The sequence below is a fragment of the Toxorhynchites rutilus genome, chromosome 2 (genome assembly GCF_029784135.1).
Source record: "Toxorhynchites rutilus septentrionalis strain SRP chromosome 2, ASM2978413v1, whole genome shotgun sequence".
NCBI classification, from domain to species: domain Eukaryota; kingdom Metazoa; phylum Arthropoda; class Insecta; order Diptera; family Culicidae; genus Toxorhynchites; species Toxorhynchites rutilus.
In genome coordinates this window covers 71,485,263-71,497,906 of record NC_073745.1, presented here as the reverse complement: position 1 = coordinate 71,497,906, position 12,644 = coordinate 71,485,263, and the positions used below count along the sequence as shown (strand labels likewise).

The 12,644-nt window shown below is 40.6% G+C and overlaps 1 protein-coding gene across 1 annotated transcript in view; it reads right to left on the bottom strand.

Annotated features, from left to right (window-relative positions):
* Positions 1-12,644, bottom strand: part of LOC129767543 (DNA-binding protein D-ETS-4) — a 59,424-nt gene that overhangs the window by 18,092 nt on the left and 28,688 nt on the right. Inside the window, exons 2-4 of the mRNA XM_055768557.1 lie at positions 2,900-3,731; positions 2,673-2,833; positions 2,024-2,198 (exon numbers count right to left, since the gene is read on the bottom strand). Coding sequence (XP_055624532.1) covers positions 2,024-2,198; positions 2,673-2,833; positions 2,900-3,731 — 1,168 coding nt within the window. The remainder of the gene's footprint in view (positions 1-2,023; positions 2,199-2,672; positions 2,834-2,899; positions 3,732-12,644) is intronic.

The following is a 12,644-nucleotide window of genomic DNA, read 5'->3' as shown; positions in this document are numbered from 1 at the left end:
AAAGCCGATTTTGGAAAACATTTTTTTTCTAATTTTTTTATAGGGTGGTTTTTGAGGGTGTTTTTTAACTTTTTCAAATTCGAGATGACCATTTTCATTGGCACCCTACCATTCCACGTTAAATCGATATAGTGATTCTCAGAGTGCCGTGAAAAGTGGTAGTTTCGTTCGTCTCAGAATCTTTCTTTGTGTGCACAAGCTCCTAGCTTTGTTCACGGTTTTTGATCGAGAGTCGAGAAACGATTTTTCATAAACGGTCATTCTCGCAATGTTTCATTTTTATCGCTGCAACTGTGTGTACCTGTTAGACGCGTGTTTGATACTTGTTGAATGGCGATGCACAGAAGATGCCTCTCGTTAAACACTTAGTGCAATGCGTGCATTGATAAAAAGAAACAAATTGCGACATATGACCAATTAGTGTAATGTTCTCCCAAAGGCAAGAAAGAATCGTTGCTTTTCGAAATGATTCTACAAAACCACGCAAGCCATTAAACCTTTTCAGGGTCCCCGGAACTTTTTACTAATAAGTTATTTATGAAATTTTGACGTATTCGCAAATAATATCCGAAATGATAAACCAACAAATTTAGAAAAAAAAAAAAGATTGCGTAGCCCTACGTCCTAAGCCTAAGGATAACAACCCCTTCTTTTTTTAAATATTGTTTCCTGAAAACTGAGGTTCTTTTTCATGACATATCCAAAATTTAGACAGTTAATCGATGGTTAAAAAAAAGTTTTGAACCACTGGACCAATGGAGATGGAGATGGAGACCAATGGATAGGATTCACATGATCGATTTATCAAATTTAAGCCAATGAGCTAGTCTTCTTTGAGAACATATCACATTTGCAAAAAAATTTGTTTTGTTTTTGTGATTATTCATTGTACTTGTTTTTTTTTATAGTTTATATGGTTAAAGATAGAGAGCGCTATATTTTTTAAAATATTTTTTCTTGAAAGTTGAGGTTTTTTTTACAAAAAATATAAAAAAATCAGATATGTGTTCCTCTTTGCTTTTGAATTATGAATTTTCAATTCATCTTGTTTTCAGTGTTTTCAGAAATAGTTAATTGATCTTTCGATTACCCAGAACGGTTCAGTATTTGAAAAATTATTAATTTATGAAAAAGCATTTTTTGTAAAAAAGGGGGAAAATGATTTTTTGGGTCATCGATTTACTTTGAAACATAAATTTAAAACAACAAAATCACATCTCTGATTTTTGGATATATATTATGTAAAAAAAACTCAGATTTCAGGAAAAAAATATAAGGAAATATAGCGCCGTCTAGTCCAAAAGAAAAGACAAATACAATAGAAAATTACTAAAGTGAAATTCAAAATTTTTCAAAGTATATTATTTAAAAAAGACTACTGGCTACTTGGCTTTAATTTGATGTGTCGATCATCAGGATCGGTTCATCAGTTCAAAAGTTATGAGTTTTTGAAAAAAAAGTCATTTTTTGGGAAAAAGTGGCAAAAAATGATTTTTCGGATTTTTGGGCACCCTAATGGAAAGATAAAAAGAATACGGGTCCAATGTTTTACGATAAGGAACAAAACTACCAATTTTCACAAAAATCTGAGAACCACTATATCGGTTTGGCATGGAATGTCTGTATATTTAAATTTATTCCACCGTATTTTGGAACGCCTTGATCGATATTCACCAAACTTGACAGGCATGTTCATTATACGTTAGAGGTGGTTAAGAGTGTACTAAAATGGGAAGACTGAAAGGAAGAGAGGCTGAATTCCGAGCAAAGCCATGTATAATTTACTTTTTTTATATAACAAAATAGACGCCTCTATCAAAATTTGACCGTAATATAGTCACAAATGATCTTAAGCAACTTGTTTTGATAATAAAAAGTAGAAAAAATATAAGATGGGTCAAAAAAACTATGAAAATATTTTTGTCCACTTGCGTGTATGAAAATCTCCCATAGTGAAGCAAATTTCTCGAAGGGAAAGTTCCGTCAAGAACCGCCACCAGGGGGTCACATTCATTGTACTTACCATCACTGATGTCTCCGTTCAGCGATTCCGTTTCGAAGGAACCGGTGGAGTCCTGGGTGGCTGGGCTGGCCACCTCCGAGGTGCCCGACGATGATGGTGTGGTGCCAACAACAGCAATCGTCGAGCGGTAGATTTGCTTCCACAGCTCGAGATGCCCGTGCAGTTTGTCGCCACCCTGGGGAGCGGGGGAAAGACGAGAGAGAGGAAATTTTGCGGTTAGTTTTGGGAGGGAACCGTGGAATTGAGTGCGGTTTTTGTTTTTGCACGCCACTATCATATTTGAACGGAATGCCTGCTGAAATAAACAAACATGTTTATCGCCGGAGTACCGCGGTTGGTGGGGAACAGGGGAAACACACGGCGGTTGCGGTAATATAGCGGGGCGGGTAAAAAGCATAATTTCATATACAATCGGTGAAAGTGAAAACCGATTCCAACGCGCTCGGTCGAGGAAAGGTGTTCGACAGGCAAACGCGCAAACAAGAAAAAAACACGAGCCGAGCCAAGAGAAGCTCGAACAAAACTAGTACTTGTGGGGATTATGGTTGGACAGAGGAGAGTGAAGGGAGTTGAAGACGTGCGGGACGCATAATTCGAGCATGACGTCAGAATTAAGCAAGCCTTATGAAATCGCGGCCTTGCCACTTACCTGTGGAATACGACGCACGAACTCGTCCATCGAGAGCAGCGCCAGCTGGTCGCCACTTTCTGGGAACAGCGCCGCAATGTTGGCCAGTGGCGTGAGGCCGTACTTGTTCATCGTTAGCTGCAGCCATTGCTGAACCTGGCTGGTTGTCCATTGGCGCGGATCTGGAAAGTAATCTTTATTGAGCGAATGGTTTTCCTGGGGCGGAATGTTTTTTGTCAGCAACTTACCGGCGGAGATGCCGAGCTCGTTGCAGGTCGCCTGAATGCCATCCTGGGCGTCCTGCAGAGCGAGCTCAAAGACCGAGCCGATGTCGGCGCGTGTCGTCAGGCCACCGATCAACGACTCCAGCTCAACTGGTTTCAGGTTGTGCTTGCGTTGGAAGCTGGTGTCCTGGAGGTGCTCGCGCAAGATCTGGAACTCCAGCTTGCTGGGGCTGTCTTCCTCGAGTTGTCTTGAGGAACCCAGCAGCGAATCAATGTCGATGGAAGGTTCGGCGTCGAACTCGGTCTTTATTTCGCTGCAATGCACCGGAGACGGGGCACCGTTGGAGTCCGGCGGAGACGGTGGAAGTGAACAATATTCCTGCTTAATGGTGACAAAGTTGCCCCCGAGACTTTGGAAGTCCGGAATGGAGGGCGTTGGCGATGGCGGAAATACAGCGTACTGCTCCTGGGGTGGGCTCAACAAAGCGCTGGGATAGTACTGGTACTGTGGGCCAGATTGTAGTTGCTCTAGCAAAACGGACTTCAAGGATGATTCGCCGATATTCTCGTTCCAGGATGTTGGTTTCTCCTGTTTCATCTGATGCAGAGTCTGCTGCTGCACCAACTCAGGCACGTCATGGAAGATTGTAGCCGGAATGTAGTCGAGCACTTCACTGGCACTGGCGGTCGGGAGACCGGACTGCAACTGTTGTTGCTGCTGCTGACGCTGTTGCTCGGACTGGGGACTCAATGGCACTTGACTATCACTCGGCGTCAGCAGCGAAAGGTCGAACAGCTCAGCGTATGAGGCGAAGAAATCCGACGTATAATCACCGGCCGGAACGGTCTGTGGAGTCTGCAAAAGCAACAACGAAAGAAAACACCCATTTAATGTTTCGAATTGCACATAAACATCATCACTCCAAATCTGGCAGACTGCTCTCTAACCTCACAAAAAGACGCGCTCGCAGATTTGCGGAACTACGTTCAATGTCTTCCGCAACATATCTATGACTGACGAGCCGGCTCTAATCTCATTCAAGCATGCTCTAGCGCAGGTGAGTGATTTCGCAAACTAGTTCTACCCATAACTTCGGCTCGGCTTGGTATTGGTGCGCTGTTCAGCGCGCGTTCGAGAATTCCTGAAAATCTATTAATCCACCTGCGCGAACTGCTCACCCAAGCGTTCCCCAGTCCCGACGACCAACCACACAGATGAATTAATTCATTCGCATTGTTCTCGACCCGGCCGTCGTGAATTCAACGTGATGACGACTTTGGTCATATTCTACCTCATCATCATCCCTCCCCCCTACCTTCGGAAACCCCTTGCTTGCTCCCGCAATGAACCCACAACGCGATGATGATTAGCATCCATTTTTCGCTTTTGTGCCTCTTGACTTGAATCGCGAAAGCTACAGCGCGCAAACCTCTCAAGATCGCCGAGGCTCTGGCCGAGGGAATTTCCAAGCCATGAATAACGTAATAACACACTGATCTTTTTTTTTGTTTCGCTAACTCACAGGTGAGGAGCCCTCTCGTGCGATGGATGGGAAGGTGGAAGTGGCCGAGAGTGATCTCACAACCAATCGTTTTGCGCACATTCGCACAGATGTCACCCAGCGATCGGGGCTCGGGAAGATATGGCATCCCCGGTTAGAATTAGAATCGCTGGAATCGCTGCATCGTGGTGGGGGAGAGGGTCGGTCATACCTTTCGGGTTATAAATAGATCCCAGCAGTACGCCGTCCGTGAATCATCATCATCATCATCGGCAGAGATGCATCACGACGTCGTGTGTGCGCCCGCGCGTCCTTTGCAGCGAACGTCATTGGTGACGATGGCGCTTGCTTCTGTGTCAGGAGGGGGAACTTTAATTGAGTAATTGTTCTGGCTATTCTGTGTTGTGGGTCAGAACAACATACGTGAGAATTCGTGGAAAACGGTACGATGCGCGTTGCGCGCGTAAATCTTTCCGATTACCTAAGCCAGTTCGATCGATTACGCTGACGGTGAGATTCACTAGAATTCGGGCTGAATTCTGGGGAATCGAATGAAGTGAGGGAAACACCACACAGCGGTTTGTTGATGATGGCATATTAGATAACTATTTTTCATTTCTGGGTCGTGTAAAGCAAAAGAGGTCGAGAAGTACATTGGTAATCAGAGAGATGTTGGATACTGCAGTTAGTAAATTTATCTCACCAACCCAATTTAAATTGGTTTTTATTACCTTCTTCTTTTTCTTCAATGGCACTAACGTTCCTAGAGGAACTTCGCCGTCTCAACGTAGTATTACTTGCGTCATTTTTATTAGTACTTAGTTGAGATTTCTATGCCAAATAACACGCCTTGAATGCATTCTGAGTGGCAAGCTCTAGAATACGCGTGATCACAGTGCAAGTCGGAGGAAATTTCTTTGACGAAAAATTCCCCCGACCAGAACGGGAATCGAACCCGAACACCCGGCATGTTAGTTATGACGCTAACCACTCGGCCACGGGAGCACATTTTTTATTACCTGCGTTCTCGGAATGATACTTTGCTCTCTTTTATTCCAATGATTTAATTTTGTTGACAGATATCTAATCTATTCGAAGTCAATCGTGTAATATTTTAGTAGCCTTTGGATGTATTTGTTCAATCACGTCGAACATGTGACCAATAGGCGGGAGAATTGAAAAACGGATGCAAAACATGGAAAAAAGGTTTATCTATGTATGCCGTTCCTGCCACTCCGTCGAATGTTAACATTGCAAACCGTTGTCTCTCCTTGTTTGGAAGGCTTCGTGATCAAAGTTGATGGTATGTTGCTTCAATATGCCCAAAGTCCCACAAATTTCTCTAACACCACCGGAAAATCGCTGATATCGTCTGACTAAGTAAAAATACGATAGCTGAACTAGTTACAAAGTCTAAACGGAGTTCGGTTCTTTCATACCAGCAATGCGATCAAGACGTTCATCAAAGACAGCTCCTCGAATTGACGGGGCTATCGTATCAAAAGGTAATCAAATTCTTTTGTCTATTTTGACTATTTTGAAAGTTAAGATTCAAGAAAATAATTCAACAAGCCTTACAATACGGCAGTAATTGAAACATAATCGCGCCAAAAAATACAGCTACATTTGTTGAATCTATGCCACGGCGATCATTCATGCCAGAAACGATCACACACAATATTAAGTAGATATACTTTTTTGCTTTATATTAGAGCAGAATAAAGTGGATATACCCTTTATCGGGAAATTATAAATTGTTAAATTTTACTAATCTCATTATTAGTTCCCAAAGTTCCCAACCCTGTTCCACTACTTTCATGAAAATTCGAAGCTTTTTCTTTCATTTCAATCATCTGATCTCGAAAATTGATCGAAATCGGAAATTGAATTGGAAGTTACTTTCATATCACATGACTATGATTTGAATGTATCATCCCCGAAAACAAAAAAATAACCATCATTTTGTGCATTCCATTGCATTATCATAGTATAGATTCAGCCATAATCTGTAAAATACACGTTTCAGAAATTCATAACAATCATAATTCGAATTTGAAACACGCCTTGGTAAAATTTCATTTGAATCATTTAGGTCACCTCGTTTTGTTATCTAATTTTTCCATTCGACTGAATTTGCGAGATAATAATTATATTTGATCTGGCGAATCATTCTAATAAGTTTGAGACGGATGTATTTTTTAATTGCCAATTTGATCTTCGGCAACGAGGGACAAATCAATAGAACAAAATAAAAATCCCAAAGAAGTGTGGAGATTCTGAAATCCGGAAGTAATAAATCTTCTTTGTATCGCGCCCTACCTCGTAATAAAATATGAAGTAGTTGAACGAGTTCTTCTTGCATCGCTACCATACCTCAGCGCCCACAAATCTATCCTTCTCTTCAGCACCGTGAGCCAAATCTACTTCAAGTTTCGTGCGATAATCGCCTAATATATATATTTTTTAATTTGGGGAATTTTGATGACCAAGTCCTAAGTCTCTTCGATGAAAGTTAGGTAATTTTTATGGTACCACGCTCTTAGTTCGTGATCTAGATATCAGTTTCATTGTGTGCCTTAACACTATATCTAGGTGTCGAGGCAACTTTCAAGAATCAAACTTGAAATTATTTTGCGTACAATTTTATTTAGTTTTTTTCATGATTTCCACAGTTCTTTTCACTACAACGGACGCTTGGCTAGAATAGGTATACACAAAATCAAGTAGCGTTGAAAGATGTCTTTTAAAAACTAGAAAAGAAATAGTATTAACGAACGCGCCATCACTGATGGGCAATAATCAATGGTTAGTTTTTATTTAATTTAATTCTATTTAATTCTTTAATTCTTTTCGTTCTTTTCTTTTCAATAATTTTCTAATAATTTTTCTGATAAGAATCTCTTCTTAATCCATTTGACAATTCGCTTGTTCTCAGTCTTACACATTCACTGTTGTCCTAGAACAACCTTGCTTAACAATACTGGCAGAATGCGAGGTCTTTACCTGATTTGGCAACCATCTCAAATAGCACAGCTTTTGGGGTTTAGAAGAAATAAAAAAAGAGTATTGAGCAGTGACAAGATATAATTGGAAAATGAAACATATTTTTTCATAAATGGGATCCATTTCCGAGTGATCAGCGTCACCCATGTCGTGATGAGATATTCGAATTCGCTTCCCGATCTGGCTGACGATTTTTTCGTCAAATAATTTTTTTTCTCTATTATAGTGACTTTCAACACATTTTGGCTGGTTCGTCACTATAAACCTATAAACTATAAACGTCAAATAAAGTTTTTTCGACTAGCATTAATACACGTGTGATCTCGATATTGTCATTACGAATATGATCATGGCGTGTTGTTTATATCCAAGGGTAAAAAGAGCAAGTTATTTGTGATTTCGTGTATGGGTTCTGTGCGATATAAAAACTCATAGATTCGAAATATTTGAGGTGATGCTGGGTTCATAGCTACGCGATTGATCATTTAGGCTCTAAAAAGCGTGTAATCGTCAACGTGGGGGTACACCGTTTTTACAGCCACCGTTCGGAAGAGTATCACTTCTGAGGAAGCCATATCTTCTGGGGAATAGTTTGTTGTTTTGTTGTTAAGGGGGACCCCAGTCTTAAAGGTCGAAAAAATCTTTTTTTTTTGCATTTTTGGGAAGCTTATGCCCTCAGAAATGTTGTCGCAAAAGGATTTTTCGATATTTGATTTCGATAGAAAGTTACAGCCAAAAAATACGAGGACACCTCAAGAAATATAGTATTGCTGTACGAATTTTTAAACGCAATTTTCTAGAAATCATGTTTTTTCAGCTGGTGGTATCGATATCTCATGATCTACTTGATTGATTTGGTTCGAATTTTTTATCAGCATGTAAAAGTGAATTACGAGGGTCGTTAAAAAAATAAGTTTCAGTGCCTCAGAAATCGCGGAAAAATAAAGTTAGGACAAAATACAAGGTTATTTTCGTAACCTACGTTTTATTTTCTATTTTTTTACATAATCGCCGTAACGTTCGAGGCATTTTTCATAGTGTGGCACGAGTTTTTCTATTCCGAGCGCGAAGTGCGTAGCGTTCAACTTTTGAAGTACGATGTAACTGCGTCACGAATTTCTTCAGTGTTATCGAATCGTTGACCGTTGAACGACCCTCGTATCTGAAGCTTTACATAGTCGTTTTTTGATATCTAATTTTTTCGATTTTTCATACGCTTCTAAACAGCGATTGTTCATTAGAAATAACTCATTTTTAACAAAAATGATTGCCATTTTGGCAATTTTTCGAATTTTCAAAAACCTCTATGTAATGTTTCAAGTATTTTTCTAAAGTTTCAAAATATTCATTGGAATTATGTTCTGCGATATCCCGTTGCCTCAGAACCGATAACACCTGCAATACACCGATTTTCAGACAGCATCTTCGTATCCAGCTGTCAACAGCATAATAATCATTATTCGTGAACTCAAAATATAGAAAAAATCTTCGAAAATACCTTAAACAAAAACCAAAATACCCGAACACTTCACTTCATTCCTACCATCTGAACAAAAAATCATTATTTTTCGGCCTTCCAGACAGGGGCCCTCCTTAAACAGTTTATGGTTGATCTAGATATATCAGTATTTTAGTTGTAATAGTACTAAATTCTAAATTTAAATCGAAAATATTTATCAAAGTCTTACGTATATAATCAAAAAGTGCGTAATCGATTTAGATTGCGCACTGTATGATTTTTTTGCGCACTGGATAACTCTATTCGTTGCAAACGGGGATTCTTATGTCAATCGATTCGAGTAAAATCAGGGAGATGTTTGACATGTTTTACATAATAAAATTGAGTTTGCTATTTTTGTGGTTTCCTAAAACGCAGATATAAGAATTTGATCCTAAACAAACGGAAGTTGAAGCGAAGACGGTTTTCGTAGCCACAATGGATCTTTGATAGGCCTTTTTCAAGGATAGAGGCGAATGAGTTTCAATCAACTGTTCACCTGAAGCGGAAAATTGAGCACTAATCAGCTGTTTATGGTGATACGTTTGTATTTTATGACAAGCTACATCCACCAGGTGCGTTAATCCACTGTATGGAGAAACCACGCTCTAACATAAGACGGCGAACCGATCTAAAGCGAACCAGTACCCAATTGAAATTGGATGAAGAATCGGTTGACATCGGAATCCGGCACAAAATAAGCGGAAAATCCAATGAGTGACAAAGCAACGATTCGTATTTTAAGGCACGCAACATTCAGCAGCTAAGTTTACTCACGATACTAACCGCTGCGAATCTGTTCCGAACAGAAATGGACGATGTGAAGACATGTCGTGATTTTGTAATAATTAGACATACTGTAAAGATATGTAATTTTGTTTTGAAATTTGCTTGGACAGACTTTTAAAAATTTTGTGAAAATCTTATAAAATTGTCGTTGAACAGAAGTAGTTTTTTTGTATATCAATAAGGATGAATTTTGCACGCTCTTAAAATTTTTTGAAGCTTGTTTCTTGATACCAAAAAATTGCCATTTACGTGTTGAAGTCGATTTTTCGTGTCGCGCGAAGCCATTTGAAAAAAAAGCACCCGGAACCCAGGTTCCTACGTGGATTAAAGAAACAGCGTCTGATGACGTAAGCAAACTTGCAGTACTCTCGATGTAAAAAAGTATAAATAAAACAAAAAACAAGGAATCAATGTACTGAGCTGTAAATTTTAAAATCTCTTTTCATTATAAAATAATATCCGAAACAATTAAACTATTTCACGGGCCTATGTCAACAATGCGATAGTGCCCTGAACACCATTTCTTATAAATTTTACTCTCTTTCATCACTGAATTCATTGTGATGAAATGTTGACAAGTGTAACAAACACATATTATACTGTAAATCATAACTGTTTTCAGCGCAATTTTGCCTGAACAAATGGGAAATACATAAAAATGTTTCCATTGCTATGCAATATGGTTTGCTGATATTCAAATGATGATATCAATTTCCGATACACAAGATATGAATGTGAATTTGTTTCGAGTGTATAATCTTTGTTTCAGTTTCAGTGCACAAATTATTTCACCAACAACGCTTGGTTTCATTCAACCAAGCCCATCCCAACGAACACTCTCATAGTTTTCCCTGGAACAAGCTTTACTCAATGCGTGACGTGCGTAAATCTGAACAAACAGCAACTCATGCTCGTGTAATTAACAGCGAGGGGGAGCTATGTTATTCACCAATCTAACAACTCTCCCACCGGCATTCGGTTTCTACCTAAGGCAAGTAAGTTTTGACGCGTTGAAGTACAGCCTAACCGTTCGCATGTACGATAAGATCGCACGTTTCGCACTGTGGTAGCTGTCATAAGGCTGCTGATCAAATTCAGTTGTGCATCGGGAGTTGACGTCAATGGTTCAACGACAAGAACAAGCCGAATTATGCGGAGCTAAATCTACAGCCCCAAAATAGATCGTTACGGGGCCGGAAAGGAGATTGTTCTTGGGTTCCTTTTCGTGGTTTGTTTACACACATCAGTGAGTCTACAGAAAAAAAACCCGTACATGCTAATTGGTTTCTGCCTATCCAAACCAATGATCGGCTAGCTAAAGACGCAGTTCGCAAATAGTTTGGCCCAGTTCACGGTCTGAAAGCATGATTCTACCCGTGCTTGATTCGAGCAGTTCTAAGCCGCCAGAACGAGCCGCACGATGGTATTTACCTGTCAACCTTGACAATCCAGCAGCGGCGTGGCTATTATTTATTATTTAAAATTCATGTACCGATGATCGCGCGCGAAGGCCTGAGGGAGTGCGAAGCACAAAATGGCGCAGGCTATGATGGAGCTAGAGTAGTGGCTACTTTCAGCTAGCACAACATCCACACCTTCCAGCACATATCAATTGTTGTTGTTGTTGTTTGTTGTGGAGTGATCTGCAGAATCTGCGCACCGGGTGAAGGGAGCACACGATCGCGCGCCCCTTCGGTGGGTAGCGCTACACTTTATTGCGCGTTGTTGACATTCGCGTTGTTTTGCTGCCTGATTTCGCGAGGCATCCAATGCCACTCGATCTTTCTCTTCCTCATCGCTCTTTGTGGGGTTTGGTGAGGTTTCGCGACTGCGATCGCGCTGCTGCTGCTGCTGTCATGTTCTCAGGAATGCGCGCCGCTGTGACGCTCATTTTGGAGCCAAGCCCATGCTGGGGTAAGATCAAGCCGAATGGGAGCCTGAGCTCTTTTTTTTCTGTTCTGTTTGCATGTTTGTTGTGCTGCTGAGAACGATCCTAGTGGATTCGCGAGTGGCTATTTTTGTCCGTCATTAAAATTAGATGATGCCATCGGCCTTTTTTGCTGACCATTTGCTGAGATCGAGATGATAACGCGTTCTGAACGATTTCTGCTCTCGTTCTTGAAATGTCACTATACTGGTTTTAGGCGTGGGGTGAAGTATTTTTCGTGGGTAATCAATCACTTTCAACAGGTAGTTCAGAATTACTGACGTGTGGTATCCGGAAAAACATTCCTGCATGACACTTGTCGGTGGTTATCATTATATAAAATACATGTGTTTATTAGTAGATCCGTGTTGGCTGTAACTTTAAGCCATTTTACCGATTTTCTTGGCCACCATAGTGAACAGCATATCGTGCAACAGTCTGGGGTGTGTGTACTATTCCCATTATATTGTTTTTCCACATGCTGTGCAAACTGGGTCAAAATTTATCCAAACAAAGACGTCACCAATTAGCGGAAAACCGAGTTCGTTCTAGCAAAACGAACGCCTCATCGAAGACCTATTGATACATATTTGCCCAGCTGTGAATTCCAGTGCATCCAATGAGAATGATATAGACACACGCCGACCAAACCGAAGAGATCACTTTGAGCGGAGACTTTCGCCTGTGCAAGCCCCGTCTGTTTGGTGGCAATTCGCACGCAATAACCATTATTCTGCCCGGCGAACAGTGCGTGATCGGCAAGTGAACCCCTCATCGCTCGATCCGATTTCACCGATATCTTCACACGAAACCAACGTTCAACAGATTTTCGTAAAACGCGAAAGCGAAAAAACATTGTTTTATGTTTGGATTTAACTTGGCCCAAAACTTCGAAAAATTTTCGAACTCCGCGATAATCTCTCGGTGGTAAGTACGACTTTTCCGACACATTGGCCGCCACGCCATGCGATCGTCGTGTGTGGAATTAGGCATGCAGGAATCTGGTAACATTATGCAAAATTTTCGGCTAGCTCCAAAAGAGGCACTTTT